Source organism: Phacochoerus africanus, chromosome 15 (genome assembly GCF_016906955.1).
Source record: "Phacochoerus africanus isolate WHEZ1 chromosome 15, ROS_Pafr_v1, whole genome shotgun sequence".
In the NCBI taxonomy this organism is placed as follows: domain Eukaryota; kingdom Metazoa; phylum Chordata; class Mammalia; order Artiodactyla; family Suidae; genus Phacochoerus; species Phacochoerus africanus.
This window is the reverse complement of record NC_062558.1, coordinates 46413691-46427187: the sequence shown is the minus strand read 5'-3', so window position 1 is coordinate 46427187 and position 13497 is coordinate 46413691. Positions and strand designations below refer to the sequence as shown.

General features: G+C 43.9%; 1 protein-coding gene across 2 annotated transcripts in view; it reads right to left on the bottom strand.

The window, feature by feature from the left end:
• Positions 1–13497, bottom strand: part of KREMEN1 (kringle containing transmembrane protein 1) — a 66994-nt gene that overhangs the window by 17446 nt on the left and 36051 nt on the right. For both annotated transcript variants that reach the window (XM_047760283.1, XM_047760282.1), the window contains exons 4-5: positions 5817–5941; positions 1442–1595 (exon numbers count right to left, since the gene is read on the bottom strand). In XM_047760283.1, the coding sequence (XP_047616239.1) occupies positions 1442–1595; positions 5817–5941 (279 nt within the window). The remainder of the gene's footprint in view (positions 1–1441; positions 1596–5816; positions 5942–13497) is intronic.

Genomic DNA, 13497 nt, shown 5'->3' with positions numbered 1-13497 from the left:
CTGAGCATAGCAGGACGCATATGGTCAGTGGCAGTCTCTAATGGGCACACAGCTAAAAGGGCCAACAATTAACCACAGGAGTTCTGCTTGCCGATCCTTCCCCTGTCCGCCCCTCAAAACACACACACTTTTGACAATGTCTAAGCTACTACCTGTGAAAGCATCAGTTATAAACTCAGGCTGGGTTTTACACTCATCACCATGTAGTAGTTGAACTGTGTCCTCCAAAAAGGTTATGTTCAAGTCTAATGCCTGGTATCTATGACAGTGACCTTATTTGAAAATAGGGTCTTTACAGACTATCAAGTTAAATAAGGCCATACTAAATTAGGGTAGGCCTAACCCAATGACCAGTGTACTCATAAGGAGAAACAGGGAGACACAAAGGCACAGATACACATAGAGGAGGAGGCAGATAAGGAGTGAATCAGCTACAAGCCAAGGAACACCAAGGATTGCCAGCAACAACCAGAAAGTAGGAAGAGGCAAAGGAAGATTCTTCCCTCACGACACCTTGATTTTAGACTTCTAGCCTCCCACACCATGAGAGGATTAATCTCTATTGTTTTAAGTCACCAAGTTTGTGATAATTTGCTATGGCAGCTCTAGGAAACTAATTCACCATACAACATTCTTGCTTAAAGCTGAGCAACTCTGCCTAGTCAAGATGTCAAGGGAGTACCTACTCTAGCCTAGTGACTAGCAAAGACCCTATAGACTCTGCAGGCTATCTTAGTAATCTCACACCTTTCCTTCTGTCTGCCTCGTTTGTGACTATCTCCTTTCTACCATCTTAATAATCTGGTGTTGCATTGGTACTATGGCTCTCACAAAATCTCACTACTGCCACAGAGATGTGGGTAGATTACAAGGGATCAGGTGGCCCAGAGGTTGGAGAGGTCAAGGCCCCCGGCCATACCCCATTCAGAACACACTCTGTTCCTGGCTAGAATTCTACAAGTGTGGCAGGTCAGGGAGGAGGTGGGTCAGGGCACCCTCAGTTCCAGGCCTTCAGCTCTCCTCTTTGCCCTATCATAGTAAGATATAAATCTCAAATGTCTAAAAAAAGACTAAATGGGCTTGTGGATTACATTGAACAAGAGGATCTTAGAGCTGATACTGAGCAATTTCATCAGCGTCCCTATTACTCTGGCAAAGTTACCTCTTCTAGGTTGTCTAAGCCTCTTACAACAGGCCACATCTATTCAAAGCACAAGGCATAACTGTAATTAATTACTGTTAAAGGTCTGCCCCCACCTCCTGGAGTCTTCTTGTTCAGTGCTCTATCCCCAGGGTCTAGCCAGGGTCTGGCCTGCAGTAGGGGCTTTATAAGTACTGTCAAGTGAATGAATGAGTAAGAGGGAGGGAGCGTGGGCAGCCTTGCTCTCCTGGCCCAAGGGTCCCCCTACCTTGGACAGCACCGGGCAGGGGGCATACTCACTGTCAAAGAGGATGATCCTGCCATCGCCCCCACAGGGCTGGGTGTGATCCCCGAAGCAGACGCTGTTGCACTCAGTACTGGCTGCCTCCCCGTACTTCCAGTAATCAGGATTGTTTCCACAGAAGCAAGCATAGCCTGATTCCATCCCGGCAAACTGCCACGGCAGAAAAGCAGCACTTGGTGAGTGTCAGTCAGGGGTATCAGGTGGCCTGGAGAAGCCTGGCAGGGTGGGCCCTGGGAAAGCACCCTCCTCGTCTTCCCAGCCGGCTTCCCTGGGACCTCCGTCTTGTCTCATCTACTCTCACAACACTTCCTTACACGCTGACCAGTAACTGCACACCACCTGGCGTGGTCCCTTCAGCAAGCATCCCTTATTATGGTCACATTTCTACCATATTTAAGTAAATGGGGGAGTGGAATCGCATTAACCTGAAATGTTAATAATAACAGCTAACATTTTATTGAATGTTTATTATGTGCCAGGTGGTAAGTACTTTATAGTTAATCCTCAGAGCAAACTTATTCTAGCCCCATTTAAAATTTTTATTTTTTATATTACCATACACTAAAAGTATTTGCTTGTTTATTTATTATTTTAGGGCCACACCCACAGCATATGGAAGTTCTCAGGCTAGGGGTCCAATTGGAGCTGCAGCTATTGACCTATACCCCAGTCACAGCAACACAGGATCTAAGCTGCATCTGCAACCTATACCACAGCTCACGGCAATGCTGGATCCTTTAACCCACTGAGTGAGGCCAGGGATCAAACCTGCATCCTCATGGATACTAACTGGATTCTTAACATGCTGAGCCACAATGGGAACTACTAAAATTATTGATTCATATAATCCTATGAATTTTAATCCATGTATAGATTTGTACAACCACCACTACAATCAGGATACAGAGCAGGGGCATCACCCCAGTAACCTCCCTTGTGCTATCACTTTATAGCTTCCCCTCTAGAACCTTGGCAACCACAAGCAAATCTGCCAATGCCTTGAACTTGGACTTCTCAGCCTTCAGAATATGAGAAATTAATGCTATTGTTTAAACTATGCAGTCTATGGTAATTTTGTTATAGCGGCCAGAATGGACTAAGACATCATATATCATACTTGGAAAGTATGTAGTATTTTGAGGCTGGCTTCTTTCACTGAGCATAATGTCTTTGAGGTTCATCCAAATTGGTGCATGTATCTATAATTTGGTCCTCTTTATTGCTGAATCGTAGTCTGTTGTATGAATGTACCAGTTTGTTAATTCAGTGGGTTGTTTCTAGTTTTTCATGATTATGAATAGAGCTGCTATAAACATTTGTATAGATTTTTGTGTGAACGTAAGTTTTCCTTTCTCTAGGGTAACTATCTGGAAATGGGATTGCTGGGTTGTATGGTATGTGTTTAACTTTATAAGAAACTGCAAAACTTTTTCAGAGTGACAGTACCATTTTACATTCACGACAATGTATAAGAGTCCCAGCTGCTCTATATCCTTGTTATTACTTTCAGTGTATTTTATTTTAGTCTTTCTAACAAGTGTGTTGTGGTACCTCATTGTGGGTTTCATTACATTACCCTAATGGCTAACAGTGTTGAATATCTTTTCATATGCTTATTTGCCATCTGTATATCCTCTTAGGAGAAGTATCTGTACAAATCTTTTGCCCATTTAAAAAATTGAGTTTTTTGTTGTTTGCTTGTCTATTTGCTTTTTAGGGCTGCACACATGGAGATTCTTAGGCTAGGGGTCTAACTGGAGCTACAGCTGCCAGCCTACACCACAGCCACAGCCACGCCAGATCTGAGCCAATCTGCAACCTACACCACAGCTAACAGCAACGCTGGATCCTTAACCCACAGAGAGAGGCCAGGGATTGAACCCAAAACCTGATGATTCCTAGTCAGATTCGTTTCCACTGCGCCACGACGGGAACTCCTGTTTGTTTTTTACTATCAAGTATTTAAGGGTTTTTTTGTCTTATTTTGGTTTGTTTTTTTTACACATACTGGATATAAGGTCCTTTGTTGCATAAGTGATTTGCTAATATTTTTTATTCTCTCAGGTTTTCATTGATTGATGGATTGATTGATTGATTGTCTTTTTGCTATTTCTTTGGGCCGCTCCCGAGGCTTATGGAGGCTCCCAGGCTAGGGGTTGAATCGGAGCTGTAGTCCCCGGCCTACGCCAGAGCCACAGCAACACGGGATCTGAGCTGCGTCTGCAACCTACACCACAGCTCAAGGCAACGCCGGATCGTTAACCCACTGAGCAAGGGCAGGGACCGAACCCGCAACCTCATGGTTCCTAGTCGGAATCGTTAACCACTGCGCCACGACGGGAACTCCAGGTTTTCATTCATTTAAAAGCGTCTTTTGGGAGTTCCCATCGTGGCGCAGTGGTTAACAAATCCGACTAGGAACCATGAGGTTGCGGGTTCGGTCCCTGCCCTTGGTCAGTGGGTTAAGGATCTAGCATTGCCGTGAGCTGTGGTGTAGGCTGCAGACGCGGCTCGGATCCCGCGTTGCTGTGGCTCTGGCGTAGGCCGGTGGCTACAGCTCCGATTCAACCCCTAGCCTGGGAACCTCCATATGCCGCTAGAGCGGCCCAAGAAATAGCAAAAAGACAAGCCAAAATAAATAAATAAATAAATAAAAGCGTCTCTTGCAGAGCAAAAGTTTTAAATTTTGGTGAAATCCAAATTAAAATTTACCAATTTTTTCATTTATGGAGCATGCTTTTGTTGTCACATCTAAACCCAGGTCATGAAGATCTTCTCTGCTTTCTTCTAAAAGTGTTATAGTTTTACATTTTATAGCTAGACCTACGATCCATTTTGAGTTTAGTATAGTCTTTTGTATTTAATTTTTTTCAGTTAGCATAATATTTTGGCAATTCATCCATGTTGTTGTGTATCACTATGACTTACTGTGTCTTTTCTTTTTACTACTGAGTAGTATTCCATAGCATAAACATACCACAATTTGCTTATGTGTTCATCAGTTAGTGAGTGCTTGGAGGAGTTCCCGTTGTGGTTCAGTGGTTAACAAATCTGACTAGGAACCATGAGGTTGAGGATTTGATCCCTAGCTTCACTCAGTCGGTTAAGGATCCATCATTGCCGTGAGCTGTGGTATAGGTCGAAGATGCGGCTTGGATCCCGTGTTGCTGTGGCTCTGGTGTAGGCTGGCGGCTACAGCTCTGAATGGACCCCTAGCCTGCGAACATCCATGTGCCTCGGACACAGCCCTAGAAAAGACAAAAAAAAAGAAAAAGAAAGAAAGAAAGAAAGAAAGAAAGAAAGAAAGAAAGAAAGAAAGAAAGAAAGAAAGAAAGAAAGAAAGAAAAAATAGTGGGTACTTGGATTATTCACAGTGTGGGGCTATTTTGAATAATGCTGCTGTGACCATTGATGCCTACATCTTTATGCAAACACAGGTTTTCATTTTCTCTTGGGTAAAAACTCAGGTGCGGTATCGCTGAGTTGTAAGTAGGTGTATACCTAAATTTATAAGAAACTTCAAGACCTTTCTCCAAAGAGTCTGTACCACTTATATTCTTACCAGCAGACCATGAAGAGTTCCAGTTGTTTCACATTCTTACCAACTCTTAGTATTTTCAATATTTTTAGTCACTCTGGTGGGTGTGTAGTGGTATTTTATCATGGTTTTAATTTGTATTTCCTGGATAACTAGTGATGTTGAACACCTTGTCATATGTCTTTGGCCATCCACATGTCTTCTCTGATGAGATGTCTATTCAAATCTTCTGCCCGTTTTTAAACAGAGCTGTCTTATTACAAAGTTGTAAGAGTTCTTTATATATTCTGTACACAAGTCTCATCAGAGATATGTTTGGCAAATACTTTCTCCCAGTATGTAGCCTGTCTTCATTTTCTTAAAACTTTTTTTTTTAAGACAAATTTTTAATTCTGGTAAGTCCAATTTATCAACTTTTTCTTTTATGGTTTGTGGTTTTTGTGCCCTGTTTAAGATATCTTTGTCTAACTCAATATCATAAAAATTTCCCTATTTTTTCTAGAGGTTTAATAGTTTTTTATTTCAATTGAGATGTAATTCATATAACATAAAGTTTACTGTTTTAAAGTGTATATTTCAGTGGTTTTTAGTACATTTACTATGTGGTGCAACCATCACCATCATCTAATTTCAGAACACTGTCATCACCCTGAAAAGACACCCGTACCAATCAGCAGCTGCAATACCTCTGAAGCACTTCCCACCCTCTGGCAACCACTAACCTACTTTCTTTACAGGTTTTGGTTTTTTTTAATTACATTTTTCAAAGATATCTCAGCAGAATGCATTCATACCTTTATCTTTTTCTATAGATATAGCCATGGAACTGTTACCTTGAACCTCTGACTCCGACAAAAGCTGATGCAGGTTTGTATGGTAAGTTTGTTAGACGTTTTACTGGCACCAGTTAGAGGAGGTGGGTTTCCATGATCCTTGTAGCAGCCAAGGTTTCCAGGCACTGGAGAAAAAAGAAAAACAAAAGAATTTTACAATGTCTGGCTGTGAAACCCCAAGAAGGAAAAGTGTATTATGCCAGGTACTTTCACCTCAGCCAACATTTCCACTCCTAAGATGCAAATATATAACAAGCAGCAAGTTCTAAAAACGGAAGCCTTAGTGTCTTCTGCTAGCTGTGGCATTTTTGTTTTACTTTGACGAGTCTGTGAGGCCCATGTAACGAACCCCGAGAAAATTTTTACCTCTTCAATATTGATAGAATTTAGTACTGAAGAGAACTAGGAATAACTTCCTAGAAATAAAGAAGCTACACTAGTAAATGATGTTCAGGGTCACTGGATGGCCAAAAAAAGCCCTCAGGAGCCCATCATCCTGTGCCTTGTGTCACCTTTTGTCCCCTCAAAAGCCCCACAAGTTGGTTTCTCCAGGTCCTTTGGTGAATGTATTAGTTTCTTATCACTGCCATGAATCTGGGGCTTCATGTATAAATTCACTACCTTACAGGATAGGAGGCTTCATGTATAAATTCACCACCTTACAGGATAGGAGGTCAGAAGTTCTAAATAGGTCTTATGGGGCTAAAATCAAGGTATTAGCAGAGCTGCAGTCCTTCACAGCCTGCAGGGACAATCTATTTCTTGCCTTTTCCATCTCCTAGAAGCTACACCCCATTCCTTGGCCTGCAGCTGCACCATTCCCGCCTCTGCCTCTCTCCCTCCCTACTTCCATCATCATCACTCTCTGACTCTAATCCTCCTGCCTCTCTGTTATCAGGAGCTGTGAGACTACACTGGCCCACCTGGGTAAATCAGGATAATGTCCCCATCTCAAAATTATTAACAACCACATGTGCCACGTAAGGTAACATATTTAAAGATTATGGGGACAGGGATTATCCTGTTTACCACAGTGAGCATACTACTGTTTCACAACCACACAATCAGATAGGCTGGTCTAATAGAAAAAGCTGCAATCGAGAATAAAGAAACCTCGATATATGTACCAGCTGTAGTAGAGAGCTTTCAAAGATGGCCCCCCAAGACCCCCACTTCCTGGTGGTCATGCCCTCGTGGGATCCCCTCCCCTCTGAGTGTGGGTTGGACGTGGGACTTGCTTTTGTCCAAAAGAAAGTGGCCAAGTTGATGGGATGCCTCTTTTGTGACATGAGATTGAGACTTCTGTCTCATTATTAGACTCTATTGCCTTCCTGGCTTATATATTTTGATAAAGGAACATGTCAGAAAGGTCATGTGGCAAGGAACTGAGAATGGCCTTTAGCCAACAGCCAGCAAGAAACTGAGACTTTTAGGAGTTCCCATCATGGCTTAGTGGTTTACAAATCCAACTAGGAACCATGAGGTTGCGGGTTTGATCCCTGGCCTTGCTCAGTGGGTTAAGGGTCCGACGTTGCCGTGAGCTGTGGTGTAGGTCACAGACATGGCTCGGATCCCGTGTTGCTGTGGCTCTGGCATAGGCTGGTGGCTGCAGCTCCGATTCAACTCCCTAGCCTGGGAACCTCCATACACTGTGGGAGTGGCCCAAAAAAAGGCAAAAAGACAAAAAAAAGAAAAGAAAAAAAGAAAGAAAGAAACTGAGACTTTCAGTTGCTGCAAAGACTGAATGCCATCAACAACTATGTATGCTTGAAGTAGCTCCTTCCCCAGTGAAACTTTCAGATGAGACCTGAGCACTGGCAGACACCTTGGTTGCAACCTCACGACAGACCTTGAAGCAGAGGACCTAGCTAAGCCTTGTCCAGATTGCCTGACCCACGGAAAGAGTGAGATAATAAATGTGTGTTTTTTTAAGTCATTACATTTTAGAATAATTTGTCATACAGCAATAGATAACTAACACACCTATATAACATACATTAATATTGCTTATTGAAAGAAGGGATGAATGTAGGATGAGCCGTGGTCAAATCAACCTCTCCAGCCCTTAGTTTTCTATCTATGTTATTAATTTACGAATCAGTCCACCATCAGATGAAGCCCTTTCTCTGCTTTTTCTGGCTCCTCACAGTTTATATAACTGAAGATATAATAAGACATAGATGAGGCCCAGTCCTAAAAGCACTTCGAGGTCAGTCAAGAGTTATACATTATCCAATTCCCAAGTGTGACATATAGAGTCTTAGAAAGCACTTTTCCTTTATGTTTAATACTGGAAAATAGCATGGTCCAGTTTAATAAGTTTTACATCCATGTTAGTTTGGGCATGTAAAAGCATATACCTGTATATACAGGTGTATATACAAGCACACACACTTTTTAATTTCTGCCGCCATCTACATCTAACAGGCTCATTTAAATTTGGCAGGAAACGAACTCAAAAAGTCACCCTTCCCCCCTAAGCCAAGTGGTTACCCTTCTCCCTTGCGTCACACATGGTTCAAATATAACAAATGTGGCTCACCACACAAATGTTAAAATGCATCTTTCAGAAACAAACCAAATCTCCATAGTAGCAAATGTGAACAGAAAAGCTCTAGGCAGTAGGAGTTTGGTGTTCAGTGGGGGCCTGGCTTGGGACTGGCTGGGTTTTAGAGTTTAAACAAATGCAGTGAGTTAAGCATCTCTAGTCAGGGGCATATCACATAAACCGAGTTTGTTAAAGGGGACTTACACATGGAAATCTGAACCATGCATTTAATAGTTTTTAATGAGAGCTACTTGATCATGATCATCTTGGTCATTTACTCTGATTTCTGTTTCATTTATTCCATTATGCTCACAAGTAAGTATGTTATTATGTACTTGTTTATAGACAGCCCAAGGCACATAAGCATAAATGTTAAGATTATACATAAACACGGTCGTGGTTTGCAGTGATGCAGCTGGAACCCATAAGCTTTATTCACAACAATCCGGTGAGTAAATCCAGGCAGCTCATGTTCCAGTGGGGCAGTGAGATCCCAAAACACACCAGGAGGTAGACACTGGAAATCGGACCACCCCCCACCCACCCACTGCTCCATCCATCTGAATATCAAATGGCCTTAGGTATCATCCTTGTCACCCAAGCCAAGAGCTTGCCAGACACTGAATTCTACCTCCAAAAATATTGCAGACACTGTCCGCAGCTCTATCCACTCTGCCATTTCCCTGGTTTAGGACACCATCCCATCCCACTTGGATCACTCCATCAGCCTGTGATTCTGTCTCTCTGTTGTTCCTAGGCCCACCCTAATCCAGTTAGTACACTGCAACAAGGATGATCTTAGGCCAAGGGCCTTGGCCTTTCCAGGTACCCAAAGAAGTGAGTGTGACTAGTGACAGAACGAGGGAAAAGCATCAGGGGCTAGAGGGGTATGCAGAGGCACTGTCTAAAACCCTCAAAGTTCCCAGGCTGCCCTTCAGAATAAGTCCAAACTCTCTCACATGGTACACAAGGCCCTGCTTGATCTGTGCTGCTTCCTACCCCACCCCCAATAGCATGACCCCTCTCTCCATCCTTCAGCTCATATTCTGTACAAAAGCCAAGATGAGTTACAGTGTATTTGCAAGTTTCCCACCTGCAGGTTTCTCTCTGGCCTCTGGACTTTTGTATGAGCTCTTCCTTCTGCTTAGAATACTTTGCCTGCCTTAAGACTGTAGCATGAGCACCACTGCCCTTGGGGAGCCCATGGGCCTCCCATCATCCTCCCACCCCACAAAATAGGTTATAGGCCCCTGCTGTGTAGTTCTTCCAGCAGCCCATGCTAAGCTTGATTCTAAACATCTGTCTATGTCTCTCTCCCCCATTAACGGTGAACGACTTATGGGTAGGACTGCATCTTCTGTACACAGGGCCTGGCACAGTCCTAGTCACACAGCGAGTGCTCTAAAACTGCGTTCTGAATGAACAGATGTATCCTATGTTGCCAGCTGAAATCATAGAGTGAGTGGGTAACAGTACCTGTTAGGCAAGCAGTGAATGGAGAGAACAGAGTAGAAGTGAAAGGCAGAGCTGATGTGCATAACAAGGTCCACTTAAAGCCAGGAACCACTGCTTGTGACTCCTGACTGACCTCTTCGGCTATCTTGAAACACCATTCCAGATAACCAAGTTCTCCATTAAGGTTGACTTTAAAACTTAAAATTCGGAGTTCCTGTTGTGGCACAGCGGAAACGAATCCAACTAGGAACCATGACATTGCAGGTTTGATCCCTGGCCTTGCTCAGTGGGTTGGGGATCCAGTGTTGCTGTGGGCTGTGGTGTAGGTTGCAGACATGGCTCGGATCCCGTGTTGCTGTGGCTCTGGTGTAGGCCCACAGCAGCAGCTCTGGTTAGACCCCTAACCTGGGAACCTCCATATGCCGTGAGTTTGGCCCTAAAAGCACAAGAGACAAAAACAAAAACAAAACAAAACAACAACAACAACAACAAAACCCCAAAAAACTTAAAATTCTATCTTTTTCATTTCCGATGTAACTTTGTGAAAATGCATTAGCTTTTTTTTTTTTTTTTGTTAACTTAGTGTTTTTTGTTGTGTTGTTGTTTTGTTTTTTTCCTTTTTGGCCGCACCTGATGCATATGGATGTTCCTGGGCCAGGGTTCAAGTCTGAGCTGTAGCTGCAACCTACGCTACAGATTGAACCCATGTCTGAGGCACTGTGGAGACAATGTTAGATCCTTAACCCACTGCACCACAGCGGGAACTGCTTTAAACTTAGGTTAACCTACCTTTTTTTTTTTTTTTTTTAATGGCTGCATCCACGGCACATGGAACTTCCTGGGCCAGGGACTGAATCTGAGTTGCAGCTGTACCTATACCATAGCTACTCCAACATCGTATCCTTTAACCCACTGCACTGGCCAGGGATCAAACACAAGCCTCTGCAGCAACCTAAGCCCCTACAGTCAGATTCTTGGTGACCTGAGGTCATCAAATATGCATCACCAAATGGCCCTAGACTGGTGTGCTTTTCTATATTCTTGGGTCTGATTTTTACAGTTAGTCCCTCTCTTTGGTTCCTATTGGGGCTGCTGAACCCTCAGAACATTAGAACTGGAAGGAGTATCAGTGTCTACTTCCTGCTACTGTTAGTGCCTGTGGTCTTTGCTCATCCTCTTCTTAACTTGCTGCTTCCCAGGCTCAGAACTATCAAGTTTATTGGAATTGTGTGAAAAGGAGTTCCCATCGCGGCGCAGTGGTTAACGAATCCGACTAGGAACCATGAGGCTGCGGGTTCAGTCCCTGCCCTTGCTCAGTGGGTTAACGATCTGGCATTGCCATGAGCTGCGGTGTAGGTCACAGACACGGCTCGGATCCCGCATTGCTGTGGCTCTGGGGTAGGCCAGCAGCTACAGCTCTGATTCGACCCCTAGCCTGGGAATCTCCATATGCAGTGGGAGCGGCCCAAAGAAATAGCAAAAAGACAAAAAAAAAAAAAAAGAATTGTGTGAAAAGAAAGGATAGTTTCTGAAGGAAGGAGGGCCTTTATGCTTCCCACTTTTGGCAGTGCATTCTGTAGCTCAGGGGGTTTTGCTTGCTTACTTCCCACTTCTTGGCAATATACTAAAGGGCTCTGGTGTTACCGTCACCCATCCAGAAGCAACCAGCATTTTGCAGCAATCACAAACATGGGCTTTCAAGTCAGACAGACCCCAGGCTGAACAGTGGCCCCTCCACCAAGTTTCATCCACAGTGGAATAAGGAACAATACAGGCCTCAAAGGATTCTTTCGAGAATTAAAATTAGATAGTGTAAATAAAGTAAACACCACAAGGTCTGGCAATATAGTCCACGCTGAATAAACAATGTCTATTATCATTACATATAATAAGGTTTTCATCATTTACCACACAAACAAGAATAACCTGCTCGGTTAATAGGAAAGTAAAATTGAGCATTGAGTTAAAAGACAAAATCAAAGGCAGCTACCTTGGAAAACTGGGTTTGGTTCCAGATATTAAAATATTAACTCTTACATCTGGCCCAACCCAGGTCACTTCCATGCAAGCCTCTCACATGAAAACCCGTATCCCTTTCAGGAAGGCGGCACAAGTGATGATCTTCTCAGGTGACCAAGAAGAAACCACAGTTCAGCAAGGTGAAGGGCCCTGCATGGGGCACACAAGAGGGAACTGGAGAGCAGAAGTAAGCTCTAGGGTGGCATCTCACTCCATGGCTTTTTTATTGGTGTCCCCGCCCCCCTTTCCTTATGGGCCAGTCAGGGAGCTAAATGAAAGTGACTGAGAAAGAGACTGAATTTGCAAACACATTAGTCCCTCAATGCTCTGTGCACCACAAGGCCGGCCTCTGAGGGCTGTCACGGCCTCTGATTCGCACTGGAAAGTGTGGCTCCAAGTCTCGCCGGAGAAGACACGTCATTGTAGTCTTCAAAAGCAAGACTGGTCAACTGAGTGGATTTCCAGACCGTATCCCGCCCTTAGCTCTTCCCAGAAGCAGGGAGGAAAAGTCAGTTTGAAAAAGGGATATTTGTTCTCAAATTCCTTTTTACTTTCAAGACCACTTTAAAGTCCTGTGGCTTGGTCATGCATGTTTTCTTCTTACCAAAGAGGCTGCATCACTTTCAATTAAAAAAAAAATTTTTTTTTTAAAATACAAATGGACCCCTTGTATATCATAGTTGATGCTTTAAAATCATGACAGTTAAAACTGTTGTTCTTTTACTATCACAAGGAACTGTTGGGAAGGACTGGGCAGGCTTCCTAAACAGCCATTAAATTTGGAAATAACTATGGCCTCACTGTGAAGGTGCTACACACACTTCCACGGGGGCCTCCATAGTCGACAACATTTTTCTGAGAACCTCCTCTTGTGCACAGCCCTGTCACAGAGGATCTGCTCCCATTAATTGCTGCTGGCTGTGGGCAGGCCAAAGAGCCCATCCTCTTGCCTCAGCTGATTCCCACTGGGGCCACCAGATCTCACTCCCAGGATGCTGGAACTAGGATTCCGGTTAGTAAATTGTAGGCACTGGACTTGAAGGGTTCTGTCTAGTAGGGATTAAGGCAACCAGCCATGTTTGGGCCATGTGAGTGATGAGTGAGCTGCTTCTCCTGGTCTACAAAGAGGAGGAAGAATGGACGCCCTACTGAAGGAGAGGTAAAGATGGGAGACCTGGTGGCCCCGGAGAGAGATGGCAAGAGTGAGTAATTTCTTCCCAGGTTCTTGGGACACAGAGATTGGGTTCTGGGATATACTCCCAACATCCTTCTAGAAAATCTCTTTTGCTCAAGTTAGCTTGAATGAGTTGTTCTCTTTTTTCTTCTTCTTCTTTCTTTCTTTTGTGTGTGTGTGTGTGTGTGTGTTTAGTGTGTTTTCTATTCCAACGCTCTGATCAAGTCTGAGATGTTTGTTTAAGAAACCAGAAGCGAAGGTCTTGTCTTGTATTTTAAAAAATTCCCTGGGAGATGGAGTTCCCATCATGGCGCAGTGGTTAATGAATCCGACTAGGAACCATGAGGTTGTGGGTTTGGTCCCTGGCCTTGCTCAGTGGGTTAAGGGTCCGGCATTGCCGTGAGCTGTGGTGTAGGTCACAGACATGTCTCGGATCCCGCGTTGCTGTGGCTCTGGTGTAGGCCGGTGGCTACAGCTCCGATTTG